This window comes from Meleagris gallopavo, chromosome 1, assembly GCF_000146605.3.
Source record: "Meleagris gallopavo isolate NT-WF06-2002-E0010 breed Aviagen turkey brand Nicholas breeding stock chromosome 1, Turkey_5.1, whole genome shotgun sequence".
NCBI classification, from domain to species: Eukaryota; Metazoa; Chordata; class Aves; order Galliformes; family Phasianidae; genus Meleagris; species Meleagris gallopavo.
The window spans coordinates 21,350,946-21,375,683 of record NC_015011.2 but is presented as its reverse complement, the minus strand read 5'-3'; the positions used below and the strand labels follow the sequence as shown (position 1 = coordinate 21,375,683).

The window sequence follows — 24,738 nt, the reverse complement described above, 5'->3', positions numbered from 1 at the left end:
AGCTAGGAGCGAGATCTGTTAGTTATTCTCTTCTCATGTGATGAGATTACCAGCCTCCTCTGGTGTGCCAACAAAAACTCATCTAAGTTCAGAAAAATAGTGAAGGCACCACATTTTTTTCTGAAGGAGTGCTGCAATTATGACAGTATCACAGAAAAAGTAGAAAAAGGTCTTTGAGTAAAGCTTCTCAGACGTGAAGGCTCTTCAGAGAAATGTACTCAGTGAGCCAGCCCAACTTGTCTCTATTTGACAGATGTACTGAGAGCTGGGGAGCCGCAGACCTGAATTTGTAAGAGTGGCTACAAAAGAACTTCTTTCTCCAAAATTATGTTCTGAATATGACAAGCTTACAAATGTTTGCAGATTTTGAGCTTTAAGCATACTTTCCATCTCTATATTGTAAACATAACCACCAGCAGAGCAAGATCTCTGCCATCTCAGTGCAAAGGCTTGGTATGCATAGTGCATTGTCAGGAGCTTCTTGCAAGATTACATAAAACTTAAGATCAACCAAGACACTGGATACATTCAGAGAATGTTAGTGAAGTGAGTAATTTTTGCATCCACAGAATTAAATATTTACAGAAATACTGAGGCTTTGTTAGAAATTGAGGTTTCTAAAATGGATTTTTAGGCTCTTTAGAAAGCATAATGAAATGTAAAATCTTAGCTTTATTTCCTTATATTCTGTATTGGGTTAAGAGAGAACATTTAGTGTTCCTTGGATAGAACCTCTTACCTTGTTACAAAATTGCTTTGTTGTACTGTTAAATCTTGATTGTTCTCCAGACAAAATCAGCTAACTAGCCCAAGTTTTATTTGGTGTTGACTGATATGCAGTTGCCTTTTAGTGAGTACTACTGGTGATAGGTGGATGGTTGGACTGATGATCTTGAAGGTCTTTTCCAACCTCGATGATTCTGTGATTCTGTGATATTCACAAGCCTGGGTTTCATTCTGCCCTAAGGCAGCGTGCATTAGCTGTCCATTCCAGAATTGCTGTTCACACACAGTTTGTAGATACATTATCATAGATAATTCTACCTGAAAGGATTTTTGTACAGTCTGGCAATCACAGGCGGGCAATGCAACAGCAGACAGTCTGGTATCCTCCAGGTGAGATGTTAGTGTGATGTTAGCAGCCAGTACAGGAAGAGCCAAAGCTCTCATATTTTCACTGAAACTGTAACAACAGGGTGGTGTTCCCCAAAAACCAATCAAGGATGAGTATTAACAAAAAACAGAAGGGAGCACTTCTGCTATGAGGACAGGCTGAGAGAGCTGGGGTTCTTCAGCTTGGAGAAGAGAAGGCTCTAAGGAGACCTTAGAGTGGCCTTCCAGAACCTGAAGGGGCCTACAGGAAAGCTGGAGAGGGACTCTTTAGAAGGGGAGGAAGCAGCAGGAGGAGGGGAAATGGCTTTAAACTGGAAGAGGGTAGACTAGATATTAGGTAGAAATTATTTCCTGTGAGAGTGGTGAGACACTGGAACAGGTTGCTCAGTGAGGCTGTAGATGTCCCCTCCCTGGAAGCATTTGAGGCCAGGCTGAATGGGGCTTTGAACAACCTGGTCTAGAGGGAGGTGTCCCTGTCTATAGGCAGGGGTTGGAACTAGATTATCTTAAAGGTTCTTTCCAATCCAAACCATTCTCTGATTCTATGATTCTATGACAGGCATCCTAATGCAAACTAGTCCTGAAAGAGACAGTTTATTCTGTCTCACAGTTATCTAGTGCTTTACCTTTAGTTTATCTAGCAATAAAATCAAAGGCCTGGTATTTATGAAAAAATGTGTACAAAGATGCAAGATAGAGACCTAATCCTTTAACCTCTAGTACTTGAAGGATTTATAAAATCATACATTGGATTAAAAGGCAGATAAATATATAATAACTGTAATTTCAAAAGTAACAATGCTGGTTCAATGTCCAAATGCCCAAAGATATTTAGATGCTTGATTGCACTGAAATCAGTAATAAGCAAGAACTAAGCACTTAAGTTTGCAGATTTGAGCAGTTAGTCCTATGAGGCCAATCAATGTAACAGCTTTTGGCAAAGCCAGTAGGTGCCCATTACATCTTTGGGGATGAGTTTCATGTTGAATTTGTTGGAAACTCTTCAAATAAATTTTGATATTAAATGCATGTTATTCATAGAATTACTATGTTATTCCAATTATATAATAAGCTGTGAGTGTTTTAGAAGCATTTATTGGTTATAATACATTTGTGACATGGAATGGGACCTAGTTTACAATGTATAGCAGGACTTCATATTTTTCTTGTAGTCTTTAAACACTAAAATCAGTAACTACATAATTAATGAGGAAGCACACATTCTAATTATTCTGCCAGTTACCTGAAAAAAATAAAAACCAACAATCCAAGTCTTGCATTTAAAAGTAGACAGCAATTTTATTCAAGTGACAATGCATGTTCATACTGTGATTTCCCAAGGTATTTCTTGATTCATATGAAGCTGGATTATATTTATAGGATACACAGAATATATGTAAGATATTTAAAATAAGAATGTCATTATCCTTAGACATATAATAATAGCCTGGGAACAGCTAAGCTCTAAACAAATACCTCTTCATAAAGCACAGAATTCTTCCTCTAATTTCATCTGTTAAAGGTCTTGGTTTCATTTGTAATTCAAATAAAAGCAAAGAAGCAGTCTTTCTGAATTACTCCCCCAGAAGTCTGTCCCTACATTTTTCTGCCTCCTGATCCGGCCATCCTTCCTTCTGTCCCAGGGAACACATTCTGTCTCTTCCACAGCAGGGGCTGAGGTCCATCTGCCACCAGCGAGAAAGAGAGTTGGTGGTGGATTCCACTGTGACTCCCAGCACCTGTATTTGGGAAGACCCTGTGAAAGTAAGGCATTGCCTAAATAAGTGTCTCAAGCTAATCCACGCTTTCAGGCTTAGTAAAGGCTTTGTATAGTGCACAGGGACGCTGGCAAAGCTAGGCTGCAAATCTTAGCGTCATTCTCTGCCAGAATTAGATCTATATATGTATATACACTCACATCTCCCTTTGTCAAATTACAGGAATCAAGAACTGCTGAGTCATAGAGATTTTTACAGCTCTCTCATGATCTCCATTCCTCAAATATCAAAGGTAACTGTAATATCAAATAAAAATAACATCAGCAAAGAAAGTTTGTTAGAGTTGAGTTGTTAGTGCCCACACAAGTGGAGGTAGAAAGAAAATAAAAAATCTGAAACCTTTGTGGGATTATTATTGATTTTTATTAATTATCAGTATTCCTCTCAAGTAGTACTGTGAAACAGAAACTAATTATTACCAAATTTACTTCTACTACTCTAGGATATTTGTGGTTGTTTCATTGCTCTGCAGACACACCTCTAGCTCTTTGCCAGCCCTTTTCCCTCAATGGTTAGAGGGATTCTCTTACTCCAGCAGTTCAGAGCACTGCCCATATGAATTATTATGCCCCAAAGAAGTTTTTTAGTTCTCTCTGTCTCCTGTTTATCCTTCAGGATTCACTTTTGTGCGCACTTCTGAGGAAAACCCTGGAGTGGGTGGTACTTTGGTAGGCTGCCAACCATTTATATGAAATTTGTTCTTCTTTCCCACTGTAATAAACAAAGAAATGAGATAGTTTTTAGTTATTAATCTGTTTCTTTTTCCCACGCTGCCACTCAATTTTAAACATGCTTATGTCTATTTTTCATCTATTCCAAAGGTTTTATGTATTTATCATTTGATAGAACAAAGGGAAATGGACTCAAACTAAAAGAGGGGAGATTTAGATTGGATCTAAGGAAATATCTTTTACAGTAAGAGTTATGAGGCACTGGAACAGGTTGCCCAGAGAGATGGTGGAAGCCCCATCCATGAAGACATTCAAGTTAAGCCTGGACAAGGCTCTGGGCAACCTGATCTAGCTGTGGTGTCCCTGTTAATTGCAGGGGAGTTGGAGCAGATGACCTTTAAGGTCAACTCAAATGATTCTGTGATTCTATGATTTTATCTCCATAGTCCAAGCACATGTGCACAGCATGTATACATTTGACTCTGACATAATAACTTATGTAATAATATTTAATTGAAAGTTATTCTTCATATGATACATTTGAACTGATTGAACAAAGTGAATCATTTGCATCATCTGTCTGCCTGTCTGTCTTTCTGTCAGTGTAATTATCTGTTCTTCCTCAAAGAAAATATCAGCCAGGCATACAAGAGGGGCTCAGATCTCAAAGGTCATCACGTATCTACCCAGCGATGGAAATAGCCTGCTGATTAAATACAAGAGAGCAACCCAAAGGCTGAGGTGCACAATGGTCACCCTGTGAGCCAGTGCAACAAGGTTCTGTAAATGACTTAACCTTGGAAAAATTTAAACTGGTGTCACAGTCAGTGATGAGACATGGGTCCATGGGAAGCTTCCCTTTATTATTTCCAGGGCTCAGGGAGCTACTTGTTTCCTATTTAATAAAACAGTTGTGCAAAGTCAGAACCAAGTATGGCAACAACAATAACATCTGTAGTTGTTCCAATAGTTCTTTGTACTTGTTTCCTGTATTTATTGCACATTTAATACTCAAATGGCAACACAATCATGCTTGATAAGATTAGGAAATGCAGAGTTTCCTTCTTTTACACTTCACAGTTCCCACGTGGGGATGTGGACCTCTCTGAGCTCCCTCTCCAGAATGCTAGAATACCCTAATAACTTTGAGCATCACACTGTATGTAGCAACTCCCTCTGTACAACTCTATATATCCAGTAGCTTTTTAACTGGTCCATCAATGAGCCATTGCAAGGCTGATCCACTGCAAAGCATCTCTGAGGAGCACGCATGGGTGCTGTGGGGTGCTGCTATTTCCTGCCCTGTGCTGATTGGTGCCCACACCAGTGCTCCTTGGTTGTAGATGTCATGGTCATAGAATGGTGAAGACTGAACAATCTATGGAGGTTGATGCCAAACAGTCTCTATAAAAAAGGCTCTTCCTGAACTGTTTTGTTGGCTCTCTTTTTTCCAAGCAGCCTTGCTTTTCCCTGCCCCACAGTCACTGCTGTCAGTGCTTGTCACTAGTGAGCGTGAGGCTCTCAAAAATTCATTCTTCCCAAACATTAATCGGGTCATTCCCTTATCAGGCCATAAAAGTTGGTTATACAAAATTATCACGACAAGAGCCAGGCTGCTTACAAGTATTACGTCCAACTTTTTTTTGTGCACTTATTTACTTACTTTACAATGACATGGCGAGTGTTTAAATAAAAATCTACACATATCTTCAGACCCTCTCAGTTTCTCATTAGTTAAAAACCCACTCATTAGGAAGAGCAAATTCCCCAAACAAACACATCAGCTGTTGTAATTTGTTCTGCCAAAGTTTACTGCTGTTCACTGGTTTCACAGAGGTAAGTGCCATGTTATTTACTCAATTAATACTCTGTAAAGACAAAGTTTTCTCTTCTGGTTATAGTCTACCACTTGTAGAGGCTTTCTGAGTTATCTTCTGTAGCACATCACTTCTGAACTATATTTTCTTTCTGTTTTCTCTTGTTAAATAGCTTCTTGGTGATTTACACTCCGTAATGTATAACAGCTATTTTAGATGAGAAAACTGATGTTGAAAAGCTGTCTGTGAATAAAATTCACATTTGAAAAGCAGGATAAATGCTTTGACTTTAAAGGCATTTTAGCATATGATTAACTATTTTAATATGTAAAGTGGTGCACTAGGTTACGCATAGAATGCTACAGATCAAGAAGGCAGCTAATTATATGTTGGCCATGTATTTAATTCCATATGAAAGAATAAAAATATGCCTTTTTCATTAGAAGCAAACTATGAAGTTTAATTGTTTCAAGATAACTCACAGATTTGAATTAAGGCATTCCATCACAACAATCAGTGTATTTTAAACTAAAGACAAAAGCAGTCTCAAAGAGGATGCTGTTAGCTGCATGACAATGACTTTTGTCCATTAATGGTTTGTGTTAAGATATGCTGGGTATTAGCAGAGAGAGAGATGCTTTTACCCAGATGAGCTGAATACCGGCACGCAAATAAGTCTGAATTTAATGCTACCTCAAGTACTTCATTTATATTTTCAAATTGCCCTGAGTTTCTGTTTGGTAAAGTGTAATATTTCATTTTGTGTTGTCCAAAGAATAGGACTTATAAGCAGAGATTTACAGTGGAATATACAAATATTTTAAGCATTTGTCAACATATTAGTAATTTTTAGATAATTGAAGAATACATTTTTCCACTCACAAGATTATAAATGCTTAAAACTCCATTAATTCAACTGGAACATTTCCAGATTTACACCCCTCAATTATTTTCAATTGAATTTTCTTGAATTACACCATCTGAGAGCGGAATTTATCTCTGATAGAGCAAAAGTTAATTTAGTTTACAGCATTTTCTCAGGATTAAGCCAAAGCCTTGTTGTAGGAATTCCCCATGTTATCAATTTGACTTAATTTTCTCTTTTATCAGTGACTCTAATAACAACAAACCCCTCAAAAAGTGAATGTTTAAGCAGACGGTGAGAAGGAAGTGAAACTATTTTAAACGCTTCACAACAATGTAAACTCATCTATTATTTAATATACATTCATAAATTCTTTTAAGCTACTACCATTGTGTTCCAGAAGGTAGAGTGTATTCTGTTAGTGCCAATTAATGCTCATGATCTCCAGCTAAAAGTAGTCAGTAATAAATTTAAAGGAAAATCTATAAACCATTAAGAACTTTCATTCAAAATACTGTTGCTAGGCACTTTTGTTTTCACCCATCAAAGGCCACAACCAGAAGAACAGTCTACTGAGCAATGCTGAGGACATTAGTCTTAATTATTCAGGGGATTAAAACTTTAACATCTCCTACAATCAATATAGCTTCTCACTAAGGCAAAAAAGTACAACTGCTTTTTTCCCTTTTATCCTTTGCAAGATATTTCAACGGAGAGGAAAAAAATATCCTAAAGTAGCTTATGAAAACTTAGGCTTTTAATATAACATTTGCAACTTGCGAATTTTAAATACTGAGAATTCTTTCTTTCTAAGATATGTTTGTGTCCAGTTTGTAATTCAATAGAAGCGGGTGGAAAATAACAAAGACAATACATCAAGCTTTTTCTTAAAACAATGACTTGATCGGTGCTTCATACATTAATTAATAGATAACTTCTATTGATAACTTCTAGATATGTATTTTTTATCTAGTGTCATCCACTTAAAAAATACTCTTTGCTTTACTTTAAGCAATTGAAAAATCATTTGTAGTGCATGCATATTTAATCTCCTTCTACAGCATGGACAGATTGAAAACATATTAATTTGTCTTTACTTGATATTCAAACTGTCATCTATAATCTGTGATGACTTAAGATGACAGGAAGTTTTTTAACTAAAACACAGGGCCAATAACCGTGATCTGCATATTATTTTTCCTTCATCAAATGATTTTCTACTAAATCACTTAGAAGTTTTTTATGCAAGCATTCAGATACAAGTTGTTTCCCTTTTAAGGAGGAAGTTAACACAATTTGAAGTTCATGTGGTTAAAAAAAAAAAAAAAAGATACTGGCTCCAAAAATGTGATCAGAAGTCATTTGGGACTGTGACAAAGGGCTGATTTGGCAGCACTGTGTAGGTTACTCTGAAAGTAATACCTCTATTTATTTCCATGGACTGTTTGATAGAGCAAATTCTCAGCTACAAAACACTGCTTTTTTCAACATAGTCACCACCAGTAGCTGTGCATTTTTGCCAGCAATGAACAAGAGCCTGCATGCTGTGCTTGCAATAATCTGCATGGCCATTCGGACCACGGTTTGTCTTTCACAGCACTGTCACCACTGCTGAAACACACCACCCACCACCTCACTGTGCTCACATCCACTGCTTGGTCTCCATAATGGATGGACATTTACCAGTGAGGCTTTGGTGACAACACACAGATGCAGATCCTTCCTTTAGTGCCTGTAAGGTCTGGAGGTGACCACAGTGGCCTTACATCACCCAGGCCTGACTGCGTGGCCTATCCCCATCACGGTTTGATGTTAAAATAAGACTGAAGAGAACATTCAGAGGTGAGGAGCTGGAGGGGCCACAGTGTTCTCGCAGACACTTGGTCCTGTGCTACTCAAGGCTCCCTCCTTTGGAGAGGCACAACTGTGGAGACCGCAGCTGCAGCTCTCAGGTCAGAGACCCAATTCTGCCTTCCTCTGTGCAGGCCAGGAGCCCAAGCCTTAATTTCAAAGCCAAAAGAACACTCCTGATGGCAAAACCTAAAGGAATGATTGCATCTCATGGAGGTGCACAAAGGGCTTGATACAGATACTGGGGAACAAGGAAACCCTGATTTTTCTGCCCTTTGCTAACCTATGCTATTGTTTCTTGCTTTTAAACATGATCTAAACTGCAGTCATTCCACATTCCAAAAATTACAACTAGAAATTAAAAGTTCACCTGGTTATAGTGAGGCATATTGTGGTGTGAAAGCAGTTTAAGGAATGATATGTAGTTCTATGAAATGTGTTCCACGATGAAGGCTACAGTGATGGCAGCATCTAGCAACCCAAGCAGCCCTCAGGCAGTTTTGGTACTAATGCATAGACTTTGCAGATGATAAGATGTGAGTAAAGATATGTGTCTGCCTCTAATGAAGGTAGATAATGGCAGGACAAGGGGAAATGGCTTTAAGTTGAGGGAGGAAAGATTTAGGTTGGATGTCAGGGGGAAGTTCTTTACCGAGACAGTGGTGAGGTGCTGGAACAGACTGCCCAGAGAGGTTGTAGATGCCCCGTCCCTGGAGGTGTTCAAGGCCAGGTTGGATGGGGCTGGTCTGCCTGGTCTAGTATTAAATGTGGAAGTTGGTGGCCTTGACTGTGGCAGGGGGTTGGAACTTGTTGACCCTTGAGGTTCCTTCCAACCCAAGCCATTCTATGATCCTATGATTCTACAATTCTATGATTCTACGACTCTATGAAATGAATGATGGGTTCCAGGGGAAGAAAACCTTTTGAATACCAGTTATTTTAGCTTTCAGTCCCATGCTTCTGTACATTCTTTTCTCTCAACTGAAGGCATGACATGAGCGGCAAATAACAGAAACAATGAAGCTAAACAGGAAATGCCTGAGCAGATCTTTGGTCTAAATCTGACTGCCTGTAAAACTCTGATACGCACGAAAGAATGTCTTCTGGAGTTTTCCATTTGCCTTGACATGAACAAATCACTGTTTACAAAAGGTCAGCAGTTATAACAAGGATAGCAAAGGTCTGAGTCCCCATCTCCTTGCTCTTTGAATTTCTTTTCACACATTTTGCACAAAAATCGAAGGATGCTACTTCACACCTTGTAGCCTCATCTCTCTGTTCACCTATGAGAAGTGAACTTTAACACAAATTGCAAAGAAAAAGACATGTTCCTTTTGGTACTTCTATTGCTCCGTAAGGAAGACTGCAAAAATTTTAGTGTTAACTGTTATCTGTTAACGTTTCAACTTTACATCTTACCTGACAAAGAAAGCTGTAGAAGTAGGATGATGTGAGCTGGCAGACTGAAAACTGGTGTGTGAGAGGATACAGTCAACACTAATCATTTCTAAAAAATGATGCTAGTGCATATTTAAAACATTCAGACAATACAGTTTTTCACTTTTGAAGCATAAACATATTCCCTATAAGTTTGCAGTCTGTGTGTACCTTACCACCTCATCAGCACAAGAAATTTTCCCACAGCACCAAGCAAGACTTCTGACACAGTTTGGATCAGAAGAATAGCAGTAGAGAGGGAGCAAGACAAGGACAGAAAAACACAGAGAATTACCCATAAATGTATAGATAAATACATGATATTTTGTAAATGCACATTGTGTGCATATACATCGTATCTCAGAGAATACTGTACTGATGCACATGATTTTTACGTTACTTACATGCTACTTTTGAATGTGATTCTATTATCATTTTTATTAAATACAGTTGAAATGTCCTTATGTCCTTGTCCTGCCACAATATTTATTTTACTCCAAATGTGGTCAGATTCAAAAAAGGACATTTCTTTTAGCTGCCAATTTTGCACATTCCTTAGTGTAATACAAATAATACAACTGCTTTAAATTTCTTTGTAAGTGTTGTCATATTTTAGATAAAATTCTGAGAAAAATGTCTCACTACAGATACGAGATGCATTAGTTAAAATGAAGGTGTATTAACAGTGAAAAACACTATTGTGCTATACTTGCAGTTGCAAGACAAGGAGAATTGTACACAGTTTAGAAAAAAAAAAAGAGGAAAAATTTTAAGGTTACTACAGTAAGAGCCTCAGATTTCCTCATTAACCCCCACCAGGCTAATATAATTTAAAAGCCAGTATATTTTTTAAAGATGTATAGTTAAATCATGACAGAAAGGTGATTTTTCCAACTTTTAACAGGAAAGAGTTATATGGCTTAAACTATATTTGCAGTGTTTCACAGAGCTTCCTTTTAGACTCTCACATGCATTACTGAGTCTTGAAATGTCAACTATAACACCTTTAAATCCTATCTGAAATATGTCTAAATCTACATAAGATCTCTGCTTCACTGCAACTTCTGCTTGAAACTTCTTTCCACTTATGCCATTTTTTGTCATTATAGCTCTGGAGAAATTATGTCTATTTCTTCAGAAAGAGTACAAAAACTGACATAAATCTCTCAGTAGTTTATTACCTTACAAGTGAAGAAAGATAACAAAATGAAATCTACAGAACGTAAATTTTTCATTCAGAGCGTGGTCAGACACTGAAATGGCCTGCAAAGGGAGATGGTGGAGTCACCGCCCCTGGCAGTGTTCAAGAGCATCTGGATGAGGAGCTACAAGATACAGTTTGGTAGCTTGTGGTAGAAATGGTGATGGAAGGACAGTTGGACTAGATGATCTTGTAGATCCTTTCCAATCTTGTGATTCTATGATTCTATGAGTCTATAAATATATGGATTATACTGCTCTGAAATTTCGTCATATGGAGAAGTATAGTGAGAGGATGCGCTTGCCAACTATTACAAAGTTGCGTTGGCTGGCTATCATATGGCCAACATGTGAATCATAATACAAAACGCAAGTGGTAATGTAGTGTGTTATGGTGCAAAGAACCCTGTCATAATTAATACACGTTAGAAAAGAAGAACTTGCCATCTGGAAAGCACCACTGCACTGTATTGTAATCTGTGTTGTGCAGATAAGTTTTTTCAGGGTGCAGATCTACATCTTTATAAATTTCAAGCCGTGTATTTTGAAATCAAAGTGTTCAATTGAGATGTTTGGTTCAGCAGCAGTCAGATATGTGGAAATGGAAATGAACAGGAATTCTGGCCAATAATCATGGTGATAATAAAAGTTGGGCTACATTAAGAAAATTTGCTTGGAAAAAGCAATTTTTTTTGTTTCTTTTTAAGGGAATGTGGAAAGAAGTATGCAGAAAAGTACTCACTTGTTTTATGAAAGAGTAAATTTCAAGGCACCTATTAAAGGATATACTAAAAATCAGCCATAACCTGCAGCATACTGAACTGCACAGAGGAAGCTCATGCAAGTAGAAAAATTCATGTTATAAAGAGTGAGAGCATGATCCAAACGTTACTGCAATAAAAAATCTCATCAGCTTCAATGATTTCTTGTCAGACTTTCATTTGCGAGGAATTCATTTTTGTTTTTAGAATATAGAGCAGAAAAGTTGGGAACAGATTCTGCTCTGAAAATATTACAGTGCCTTAGAAAGTTGTGTGCATCTGTAGGAAGTTAAATTAACCATAACAATATGTCATTGAATCAGAAAAATGGGAGGATTTGAATCAAGATTTATAATGAGCTTCAAGAAGGAATTGTTAGTGTCTGCACTCATTAAAATATTAGGGTTTAAAATAGTCCAATTAGTGGCCTTGCTTGAGAATAAAAAGGTCATAGTCCAAAACATAGCAATGGAAATTGCAATAAAAAGATATTTTGCTCTTGTTTAGAGGTTCTTTTCTGTGAAACAAGAGATAATTTATTTCCCCATTCTTTTTCAAAATTAAAGGCCTACATGTTCCTTTGAAAAACTGCTTCACTTGGTTTCAAATGACTTTTTGATGAAAAAAAAAAAGCATCTGTAGTTAAATTCCCTTGTGTCAGTAATATCTGAATTAATTGCTGATTAATGCAACTGGATTGGAATTTTTTCACTGGATCTATTTTTTAGGAATCATCTCCCCTTTAAGAAATTGTGCATACAGGATTGTCTATTGTGTGTAATTAAGAGTAGCAGGAAAACTGAGATGCTTTCCAGTTTTAGCCGTCTAAAAAGGCAGGCATGTTATCTTGGTAGTTATCAACGCCTTCTAGGCTAACAGAGATAGCAAACTGGGTGACTAATTCCACACAGCTCTAAATAAAGAATTCATAGTAATCATGGGAGGTGTTCGTTATTCACTTGAGGAGCCTGAATTACTGTTCTTAAACAGATTCCTGACTTCTAAAAAGCTTCATCAGGATTACACAGATTCCCCCTCCCTACTTTATCTAGGGATTCAGGTTGTAGATGCAGATACCTGCACATCTGCATTTGAGCAAAGCATTCAGGCTCCTCCACTTCATTGAAGATTTGATCAATGCAGTCAACAGACCCCTGAGAATTATTCAACACATCCTGAGATGAGCAGATTTGTTCTGTTACCTGTAGTCATATCGTTCTGGGCAACCCGCTCATAGTGATCCTGCTAGAGCAGGAGCAGGTTGCCCCAGGTCACCTCCAACAATCCTTCTTAGTTTCCATGATTCTGTTGTTCTGAGATTTAAAGCCATGTCAAGGACAATGACACAAAGTAGCATAGAATTAAAAATTAACTTAATTTTTAACTTAATTACTAATCTTGCAATATTAAACATTTCCTGGCCCTTCTAGTGGGCTCAGTGTCTAGTGTCACATCTAGACAAAAACTGTAATATATGACAGAAATACCCAGTTATACACACATAACAACAAAAGATTAAACAATGCTAGCATTGGGACTGTGGGATAAAGCATCTGGGACTTCTTCCTGTACCTTTTCTTCCATAGAAATTCACTCATGTTGCTCTTCCTACTTCATGTGATGTATTGCTTCTCAAGAAAAACCTTGCTTATATTATGGGCAGTCCCAATCATGAAAAGGCACCTAAGTGTACTGTGTCAGTTTGCTGCATCAAAAGAGTGCCTTCCAGGAAAAGAGTGGAGTGAAAATAACCTAGCATCCTTTGCTAGTACACACACGTGTACTCAGTGCCAGCCTGATGGTCTATAGCAGTGGGCAAGTTCACTCAAGGACATTGTCGTTAATAGGATCTAAAGGATTGTGAGCATAGTTTTAAAATTTGGGTGCTAAATCTATACTTGAGCATGCAAAGCCATCAGCTGGAGAGGAAATAAAGAGAGAATAAATCTTTAGCTTGCTAATGAGAGTTTGCTCCTGGGAACTCTGGCACTGTGGATTTTTTGCAGTGCTGCTTTTTGTGCACTACTTCTAGCTATCACTTAGTGCAAATTGCCTTCTTCCACCTCTTAGGAATATTGACCAATGGACAGAATGACTCAACCCTTTTCAGGGAATAAGGATGGAAAAATTCAAGGTTAGGGATAGAGGAGAGAAAGATTGTCCTGTAGGAAATAAAAGGACAAAGTAGAGACTGAAGAGAAAGGCAGAGAATATCAGGAGAACAGTGGCAGATAGAAAAAAGAAGTATCAGACACAGAGGACAGAAGAACTGGGGAAGGAAGGAGAAATGGCAGGGAGACTAATCCTGTATTACATCACTTCTAAAAGCCAGCAGTTTTTCAAACAGTGGAAAAAGTTTTGTCTTTAATAAATCTGCTGGTGTACTTGGACAGGAATACTTGAAGCCCCCCTTTTTGCTTTGTTATTCCATCACAGTTTAAAAGTTGGTATCCAAGGAGTACTACCACATTTGACACTTAGAGTGGTGCATTTGAAAATCTGGAAAGCAAGAAATCTAGATATCTCAGCTGTGAGCAAATGATTTATTAATAGATGGGTAGGTGTGAAGAGCTTCCATTTTCTAGGAGATAAGTGATTAACTGATTACAACTGAATGAACAAATGCTAGGGGCAAGTGAAGCTAGTCTAATTAATGTAGGATAACTTGGGGCTGACTTCACAGTGAAGAAGAATCATTAAAAATGAATGTAAAAATAGGGAAATATCCAGATTTGTGTAATTTCTCTTAAAGGTTGAAATAGTTGGGTTTGTCAAGTTTGGAGAAGGCTCCAGAAAGACCTCAGTGGAGCCTTCCAGTACTTGAAGGGAACTTACAAGCAGGAGGGGGGAACTGACATTTTTCACGACCTGATAGTGATAGGACAAGAGGGAATGGCTTTAAACTAAAAGAGCGCAGATTTTGGTTAGATGTTAGGAAGAAATCTTTTATTCAGAGGGTGTTGAGGTGGTGGAACAAGTTGACCAGAGAGGATGCCCCATCTCTGGAGGCATTTGAGTCCTGGTTAGATGGGATCCTGGGCAGCCTGATCTAGTGGTTGGCAACCCTGCCAAGGGCAGGAGGGTTGGAATTAGATGATCTTGAAAATCCCCTCCAAGCGAATTCATTCTACAATTTTCTGATTGTATGACCCCTCTGTGAAGTGTTTGGACACCAGTACAAACAATAGGTACTGTACTTCCCAGCAAAGACATTGGATCACCCTGCACAGAGCAGAGTTGTGCCTCTTGAGGAAGATCCAGGAGCGCGGAGAGGTTCTGGAGCAGCCAGCAGGTGAACATCTGCACCATGCAATGCCAAGCATGGATATGGGTGCTATGGACAACAGCAGCCCCAGAGAACTTAGTCTGTAAGCCAGTGTACTTACCAGCCAGGGGAAACAGCAGACCTAGAAAGGAAAACAATAACACTAATATGCCCCCCTATCTTTAGGTTAGTTCCCTTTTTATCCAAGAAAGGTCATACTTTCTGTCTGGTTCAGATTTGCTTGATATAATTATTTCTTTCACATATTGATATTTAATTTACTTCGAGTATAATAACCACTAAATCATTAAGCCATTAACAGTATCACCCTTCCAGACTGCAGATTGATTATCGTTCTTGCAACCACTCATTTAGAAAATGAAGTTAACTCAGGGGTAGGTAACAAAATTTTTTTTTCAGTTGTGCTGAAAATTGCCATTTCTAATTTCTTTTGATTAATCCTTTTGACACAGATGTGTCCGGTTTTTGTTTATACTACCCTTAATGTGACCATTAGTGTATACAAACAATAAAGATGCCCTTAGCCCATTATAATGAAGTTCTAAGCAAGTCAGAATGGTTGTAGCAGAACTTGCTTCCAAGCTGACATTTGAAATGAGTAGCATAATCCTTTCTATACTGTGTTTTAAATTATTCGGTTTTTAACTCATTTGTTGTAGACATGAAGGAGAAAATAAGTGCTAAGGTCTGAATCAAGTGTATGAGGTTTGTGGGTGAAGAGGAAAGCAGGATAAACCGAATATCAGACCATGCTTCCAGAAGGGGAAGGCTATAAAAAGTCTTTCTGAACATTTGAAATTAGATTTATTTCAGTTTTTGTGTCTTCCTCTTTTTGCAAAAAATATTACATTAACAAAATAAAATGGAGCCTAAAGATATCCCTTTGTCATCTTATCTGTCAGACATTGTAAAACGTCATCTCTAATTTTTGTATTCAAGGACACACCACAACAATTTCCCAGTAAACAACACATCATGGATCTTTGGATCAGGTGGCTGGCAGTCACAGTGCTGCTTACAACGTGTGATGCGCAGCTTCCAAAGCAGGCACAGGCTCCCCTGCTTCTGCACAAGCCCTTCGTCGTGGTTTGGAATGCACCCACTGAGCAATGCCGGCTGCGGTACAAGGTAGACTTGGATCTCAGCATCTTTGACATCGCATCAAACACCAACGAGACTCTGAGTGGATCCAATGTGACAATATTCTATCACACTCATTTGGGATACTATCCCTACTACTCAGATAATGGCAACCCCGTGAATGGAGGAGTGCCTCAAAATGAAAGTCTTATCAAGCACCTTAATAAAGCAAAGTCTGACATTGACTATTGCATACCCACGAAGAAATTTCACGGACTTGCGGTCATTGACTGGGAAAACTGGAGACCACAGTGGGATAGGAACTGGGGCAATAAAAGCATTTATAGAAATAAATCTCTTGAGATGGTTAGGCAACGGCATCCACAGTGGTCAGAGGATAAAATTAGGAAAGTAGCTAAAGAGGAATTTGAAAACGCTGGCAAGAGTTTTATGAACAACACTATCCTTCTGGCTGAACACATGAGGCCAAATGGTTTGTGGGGTTACTATCTTTACCCAGACTGCTACAATTACGATTACAAAGAGCACTGGCAAACATACACAGGAAAATGCCCAGCCATTGAATCTTCTCGCAATGATCTCCTTCTTTGGCTGTGGAAGGAAAGTACGGCTCTCTACCCTTCAATATATCTGGATTATATACTGAAGTCAAGTCCAAACGCATTAAAGTTTGTTCACTATCGGGTTAAAGAGGCAATACGTGTTGCCTCGATTGCTAGAAAAGACTATGTTTTGCCTGTTTTTGTTTACTCCAGACCATTTTATGCCTACACTTTTCATGTTTTAACAGAGGTAAGCACACAGATGTCTTTAGAAATGTAGAGATTAGAAACAACCTCTTAGAAAAGAAATACTTACATAAAAGCATTTATGCATATTTTTCAATTTTTAACTCAGAAAGTAAATGAAGCACAGGAACAGGTTGCCCAGAGAAGCTGTGGCTGCCCCATCCCTGGAGGTATTCATGGCCACCTTGGATGAGGCCTTGGGCAGCCTGAGCTGGTGAGAGGTAGTCCTGCCTACAGTAGTGGGTTGGAACTAGATCACCTTTAAGGTCCCTTCCAATCCAAGCCATTCTAGAACTCTTCAGTTACTCCTCTACCAAGAGTAGGGTACTGCTATACTCACAGTATAAAACACTGTACCTTTCAATAGTTAATCCTGCAGTGTTTTGGTATATTTCTGTAGGATAACATTGTATATTTTCAGTGAGGGTAATTTAGAATGAAAGTACAAAAAAAAAAAAAATCATTTCCTTGAGGAAATAATTCATCCTGATATTTTAATTCTTCAGGACAGCTTGTAAAATTAACTTGACAATTTTTGTGAAGTTTAAAACTAATTTGTATAATGGAAAGACAAACTTACATGAGAAAGGAACCTCAGGGCTTTTTTGTTTCCTTATCCAAGTGGAAATTCATTTAGTTTAGAAATAAAGTAGTCAAATAAACTGGTCTGGCATGGAGTTCTTAACTCCTGTCTGATGAGCATGCACTTTTCAGAGGTACAACACATTCACTGATCTTCATGATCCAACACTTAATGTTTAATGTCTTTCCAATAAAGAAACCAAGTTTTTGAGTCAAGCAATGTTCCCTCAACCAATGAAATGGCAATAAGTATATAGATGCCACCACAAGAAGGGACAAGTTAAAAAAGCAGCAGTCAGCCCAGCAGGCTGTGAGATGCACGTGACTTTAGCCTGGCACTGGGAAGGTGGAAAAGCCCCAGCAGCCTGAGAGGTGTTTCAGAGTGCTCCTACGAGCAAAATGGTGCATAGGAGCAATTAAGAATTTGGTTTGCCTTGTTTTTAGCTACTGTTTTCTATGTGACGTGGAAGATATAGGTCCTAGCTGTCTCAGAAATCATGTACAGGCACATGAAGCTGGATTGCACTGAAGGCAATGAGCTACTGGGGTCAGCACAGGAAGGCTTTCACCCTAAATGCCTTTGCTGAAGAACTCAAAACAGGCCATGAAATTGATGAGCATTCTGCAAATGCAGACTGTAATAATACATTTTTATAATACAAACCATCCTTTTGGCAGATATAAAAATGCCAGGAATGTTACTGAAAGCTATGAAAACTATCATGCTGTTAGCAATTATACACAAGTTAAAATCTGTGGTGCTATAAAGCTATATTGTTTTACCTTACACTTTTCTGAACAGTACAGTGATACTGCAATATTCCTGGTATGTTACCCTCTTTAACTCAGTTTTTCAATTGCATACAGGCATTTCCTGCTGGATGCTTGAAAGATCATTTTACAAATCACCAGCCAGTGATGATCTATGCACAGAGAGAAAAACATCTTTGGGTTGTGCTCTACTCCATACCTTCTAACAAGGACATCACCCAGCTCTGCAGGCAGGGGACAGGGCTTGCAGTATCCTCAAATAGTACACATCGTACTGCAAAGAACAGCTTGGGGACTGCCTGAAACCTGTGCAGGGCTGCACTTAAGAAAACTCTAAATAAAAATGACTGAGAAAATAAACTTGTTTTTCTTGGCACTGAAGCCACTAAGGCATTTTAAGTATGTTTATTTGTGTTCATATTTTAGCTTAGGTTGGAGCTTGTCATTTGACCCATGCATGCCCTTACATGAAGCTCACAAACCAAGCAACTCCTGAGTTCTAGTAATGGTGGGTGAGAGTGTAACTACAAATGGAAACAATGTTTACAGTGGAAAAATGGGGCAGCAGGTTTAGGGACACCAGAGCTCTGACAAGTCTGGGCCGTGACAACCACCATCCTGTCCCATCAAGCCAAGCAAGAGTTGTGTTATTGTAGCTCAACAGAAGGAACTGGTGACAGAGTCAAGGCTTGGGCATAAGGCTTTCTGTACACAGTATGATAAATTCAATAAATATCATAATGGGAGAAGGTAAAAACTGTAGTTGTGAGTCAAAGCTACTAAGGTGGCACAGGTCTAGCAGACTTCAGAAAGACAAAAGGCACAGGTCCCAAACTGCTGCTGTAGCGATGCCTGCTGTACCTTTCCCTCTAACTGTACACAGAAGTCAGCTGAGCTATGCATAATATAGCTGAGAAATTCATCCTGATTTTCTTCATCAAAGCAGTGTATAAGTTATCATTTGAGATCCCAGTCATTATGAAAGGTTTCTGTACCTGCTAAAAATGCATACAAGCAATTTGCTATCTGCAAGGCATTTAGAAACTATTCGCCTTGACAATTCACTATTAGTGTGTGTGGGAGAGAGGAGTTACACAGCGACATCTGTGTTTCTGACCAGAAGACTAAAGTCATGAATAAAGGAGGATGACTACCAAAAAATGATGAAAAATGGACAACTTCTCTCATCCACATACAGGTAGTTTTAATAACAGTCTCTGATGCCAAGCTGTGCGTCAGTGTGCAGATACCATTGCCCGCAACCACTCAAGGCTTGCCTTGCTATTTCTGAATACAGAAAAAGCATGTCTCAACCGAGATCATTCACAATTGTGAAGAACGATTACAGATATACTTATTTTCCTTTTCTCAGCATGTAGGCAAGAAAACTGTCCTGCTTCTTCTCAGGCTGCAAAGTGAAACAACTCACCTCTTACTTTTTTAGTGTGCAGGGCAGTGACTTGCCTGATCAACATATGGAGAAGCCTTGATAGGAACTGTGCTTCTGGGGCCTCTTGGAATGTGCGGGCCTTGCACAGTGCTTCAGTGAGGAACCTCCCGATCATGCTTCCAATTTGCCACTCTCAGCAGTTATGAGAGTCAGTTATGATTCCATTTTTCTCCAAAATATCCAAATAGGAAATAAGAGTTTTATTTTCTGACCAGCTGTGTGGTAGTGGAGGGTAGTGGTGCTGTAGCTGAGCAGGGGTGGGAGTACCTACCTACCTGTGAGACAGGAGCCCCCAGTTCAGGTCTGTTCCCAACCTACTAGACTGGATCCAGAACCCTCTCAGTCCATGTCAGACACCAGGAAAGACCAAAAAGAACAAGCATAAAGAAGAGAAAGGGAAATAGATAATGTCACCTTGTGTTCATAGATTATTCAAAGAAAAGCCATTTTCTGCTGAAGGCTTTTGAAATTCTTCATATGAATCAGTCTTTCAGCAAGAGACATGGCTATGCCTAGAAATGTCAGACAGAAACTTTATTTCTTTCCTTGTGGGCAAGCTATGTAATTATTACTCTGAATTAATCATAATCTGTAGTCAGGTTCACACTTGTCTCTCTTGTTCTCCTTTGAGCCATTATTTAATTGGTGCAATATAGAATGGCATAGAAAGAGAAATACTTTCTTCTGTCTGTAACTCCCCATTGAAGATAATCCCCACAGAGCTGGAGATGACACTTTTTTTAAGCATGAAGAAGATAGAAAAATTTAGCTTACATTTTCCTAATTCTCCTCCAGGGGAGGACTTTTACCACTTAACCTTTGTTTTAAAGAAAACAAGAAGAGGAAGGAAATATAAAGAAGTATTTGTTTAAATAAAATCCCACGTGGTGTGGATTTTTTCATTTTTTTTCCCCAGGAAAAATCTAATAGCTATGGAGGTGCTGTGACTGTCCTTCAAGCATCTCTAGGCGAGTGTACCTTCCAATCAAATGACAAATCTTGACCTTAATCTGAAAAAAGTGCTAAGTTTCTCAGCACTGGCAAAGTGGTGATTCTAGGTGTGAACTGCAGGTGGAAGGATGAAGTTGCTTCAGGAGTTTCATTTCTGAAATTACATGGTAGTGGCAGTGGAGTTCGTGCTTTTGGATTTAATTATTTTGTATTCATATGAATCATACATGAAGTGCTGAAATATTTTTGTGGTTCTCAATCTAAAAAAAATACAACAAATAACAAAGAAAGCTGTGAAACACAAGGGAGTAAAAACTGGATTTATTGACTTGAGGTCAAGCACCCTAATCCCAAGGTGCTCTACTTAAAGTCTTTATTTTGGGTTTTTCTCAAGTCTTAGTCCATCCAGCAATGCTAGCTATCTATTGATTACTTATTTTGACTGATCTAAAAGGTTTCATTGATTTGTTCATGAGATCTGAACCATGCTGGTGCTAAATCACTGAACAAACATCTGGCAAACATCTAGCCTTTGTACTGAGTAATCTTCATAAAATGTTTTCTAGATGAGAACAGCTTACAAATCTTCATTACCAAGAGCTCAGACTATATTTTATATTGTTTTTACATTTAATATCTCACTTTTTAAATTCACACAAACATCAGAAGAGGAAAGAAGAAGAAAATCACAATTTCCTACTTAAAACACCTGCAGCACTCACCACCCTCCTTTTATATAGCTAGCACTGGACTATATCCTTTTATGAGTAATATTCTCTAAAAGACTGCTTGCATGATCATCACAATCATGATCCTCTGACAAGATTAATTATACTCTATATCATTTTTGAACCCTACACTAAGAGCCAGAGGGCTAACTCTGCTCTTTCAAACTTTTGCAGGTTTCCCTGTACTGTCTGACCTCCAGTTAATGGTCAAAATCACTTACTCTGACTCTATACCAATCTTCAGCATTTCAGAAGAATCTCCTGTTTTCAGTGCATTTATTTATGCCTTCTTTTACGTCTCTTAAGCCTTACAAGTTTCAGGAATGAGAACTCCGTGCCATGCACTGGTAAATCAATGTGCCCACTTACTGAGAAAAATAAATTGTTTAGTAGCAATTTACAATAATAACACAGTTCTTCCATTCTCTGAGTTTGCATTTCTAATACTTCATCATGCTGTGATAATACGTCTGCTCTCTTAAATTGTTTTTTTCCCAGAAAAGATTAAAAGACTGCATTAAAGACCATCTGTAACTTTTAAAATGGAATTAATTGTTTCTTTTTTCTACTGTTTCTTCCAAATCAAGGAAGAGTAGTTTCAGATGTGATTGGTCATTCCTTGAAATGTGGCAATGGAAGAAGAACCTCACTCCCTAATTTGTAAGGTCCAGTTGCATTTCTCTAGACATACTATTCACAGTCTCAGGGAATGCATTTAAAATATCTAGAAGATATATTGCTATGTTGTTGGAAAGTGACTCCTGTTCTGTACACAGTCTGTGTTCTGGTACAGCTGCATTACTGGTAATTACTACAACTTGACTGTGTATTGGTGCAGGTCTAATAATGGACATGGATACGTCAGTATATACAAGTATGCTTTCCCCAGATTGGCATTATGAAGAACAGGGAGAGGCTTGTGTTTCAGTGGTATGTTTCCCAGCATAATGGCATTCATGCTGCTAGGAACAGCAGCTCTGTGGTTATATTGATATGGCTAAAGCAGCACAATTAGGCACCTGCCTAAAGCCTATCAAATGCAGCAAGGCTCCATGGGGGCATCCAATCACATGATCATGCTTAACATCACTTACTAAGTATGGTGCCTATGTATCTATGCTAATCATTCGAAGACGGGTAGATAAAGCATAGCTTTTAATTCCTACCCCCACCAGCTTGGTTGGAGGACCCCTTGGCAATAAACTGTAATGATTTTATTGTTTCTTATTTCTTCCTGTGAATAAAACCCTGTATATGCCTTTGGAGGTACAAATGAAACCTTTATAATATGAACTGTGATCATAGAATCCTAGAATCATAAATTACCAAGGTTGGAAAAGACCTCTAAGATCATCCAGTCCAACCATCAACCTATCACCCATATTTCCCACTAAACCATGTCCCTCAGTAAAACATCTAAATGTTTCTTGAAGACCTCCAGGGATGGTGATTCCACCACCTCCCTGGGCAGCGCATTCCAGAGCCTGACTGCTCTTTTGGAGAAGTATTTCTTAATGTTCAACCTGATTTTCTCTAAGGGGGAAAAAAGTGATGACAATATCCTAGTACTTTTTTAGTTTTAGTTATATATCTTTGGTTTCTGATATCTGCTTTGGTCTTCTTTCAGATTGATCTGGTTAACACCATTGGTGAAAGTGCGGCTTTGGGAGCAGCTGGAGTTGTTCTCTGGGGCAGTATGCAATATGCCAGCTCAAAGGTAGATTCTGTTGATCTATTATATTTAGAAATCACCTCAATACCTCTTCTGTGCCACCAGACCCATCATAGCACTTGACTATCTTTATTGATGGTGGTTCAAGATTACTTTCAACTCTTAGATCTATACTTCAGTTATGCTGAGAAGTCCTATTGTTGAGAGCACACTGATTCAAACAGGTTTTTTGTACCAGCTTGTAATAATGACTCTGAACCTGGGCTGGGCTCTGGTTCTCTCCCTTTCACATAATCTACTCTCTTCCTCCTGAAGCCTCTGGCAAAGCACCACTGACTTCAGCAGGGGAATAAGGGATCCATATAGAAATTTCTAATTGCAACTTCTCTGCTGGTTTCTGAGAATGATGTAGTTCCCAGTAAGCTGAAGCAGTTGGAGAAATCAGGACCAAAGCAGTGGCTCAATAACTGCTTTAAAACCCATTAGTCACACACTGGTCCTTGTCAGCAGTTGCTTACCAGAAATCTTTACTTAATGAACTAGTGAGTCTCAGGTCAGAATGTAAGCTCTCTTTCTGTTTGCTAGGACTCATTCCTAGTCTAATCCTGTATGCTGCTACCAAGCTCCCAAACAGAGGATATGGTAAAGGTTACTTCCAGTTGTTTCCAATGGAGGCATGCAAATCCAACCTGTTTATCTCAACAGATATTTCAGCTGAGTACAGTTTTGCTCTAGTGTCTTCTTAAACACAAGAAATTTAGACTCAATGCTAGTTACTTAGTAGTGTGTGATGTCTTTTACTTCCTGTAGGAGAGCTGTTCCACTGTGAAGAGATACATTGATGGACCCTTAGGACATTATGTCATTAATGTGACCTCAGCAGCCAAACTCTGTAGCAAAGTCCTGTGTAAGAAGAATGGAAGATGCATACGCAAAAACAGTGACTCTTCTGTGTACCTACATCTGCCACCCAGTGATTTTAAGATTCGAGCCCATGGCTCAGGAAGGGGCCCACGATTGCAGGTGACTGGTGAACTCAGCTTGGAAAACATAGAAGTCATGAGGCAGAGGTTCATGTGCCAGTGTTATCAAGGATGGACAGGAATATTTTGTGAATTGCCTGACCAAAGTGTAATGGAGCACTGGGTTCATGTTGTGTTCAGCAGATCAAGAAAACAGAAGCTTTATGTCTTCCTCTTAGGAGCCATGCAGCTTCTTCTCCTTTATATAGCATATTAAACTCTTCTAAGGCATGCAAAGAAATCAGAAATGTTGCCACTTGGACTTACATGTTTTAGCAAGTCTTTATTACAAAGAGGAAAGATGTTGTTGATTAAATTGCTTTATTCAGTCTTGTTCATGTCCCAGTCCTTCTAAAAGAGCTCCAGGCATTAAAAATTTTTCGAGTAGCCCCTTCTTTTTGATTTCATTCATTTCAAGTAAGTTCATTTATTTACTTTTTAAGCAGATAAACTTTTTGCTCTACAGTGGAAATTTTAACTGAGTAAAACTGTTGAATAACATGGTACCAGGATTCATCCATGTAGAAACTTAAAAAAGGACCCAGAACTTCTTTGCTCTGGGGTTGGATGATTTAATATAGTTTGACAAGGAAGAGTTTTCATACAGACCAAGGAGCCCAAACCATGCTCTGCAGCTCTTGCTGAAGTCAAACGGCATTTTGCATGAGCAGCATCACAGTGCCTAAATTCAGATCCATCACAACATACTGATCCCAATATTTCTGCACAGAATGTATATTTTGGTGTTGTAAGGCCTGATTTGCATCTTGTTACTTTGAGAAATATCAGTATTTCCAGTGGTAGTTTTGTGCCCTCAGTTACAAAGGTACTGTTTAACTTAAAATCTCTGCAATTAACAGTCATTGGGTCAAATGGTCATTTCCTATAGCACCA

At 38.6% G+C, this 24,738-nt stretch overlaps 1 protein-coding gene across 1 annotated transcript; it reads left to right on the top strand.

The window, feature by feature from the left end:
- Window positions 1-15,727: 15,727 nt before the first annotated feature.
- Window positions 15,728-24,738, top strand: LOC100541954 (hyaluronidase-1-like). The gene is made up of 3 exons (XM_031553143.1): window positions 15,728-16,672; window positions 22,778-22,867; window positions 23,633-24,738. The coding sequence occupies exons 1-3, from the start codon at window positions 15,755-15,757 to the stop codon at window positions 24,059-24,061; spliced, it is 1,437 nt and encodes a 478-aa protein (XP_031409003.1). The 5' UTR covers window positions 15,728-15,754; the 3' UTR covers window positions 24,062-24,738.

Bases quoted from the DNA above. Each gene is read 5' to 3' on its own strand.
- LOC100541954 (XM_031553143.1), top strand. From the start codon at position 15,755: ATGGATCTTTGGATCAGGTGGCTGGCAGTCACAGTGCTGCTTACAACG. The intron at 16,673-22,777 runs GTAAGCACACAG...GTCTTCTTTCAG, and splicing joins CTTTTCATGTTTTAACAGAG to ATTGATCTGGTTAACACCAT. The intron at 22,868-23,632 runs GTAGATTCTGTT...TACTTCCTGTAG, and splicing joins TGCAATATGCCAGCTCAAAG to GAGAGCTGTTCCACTGTGAA.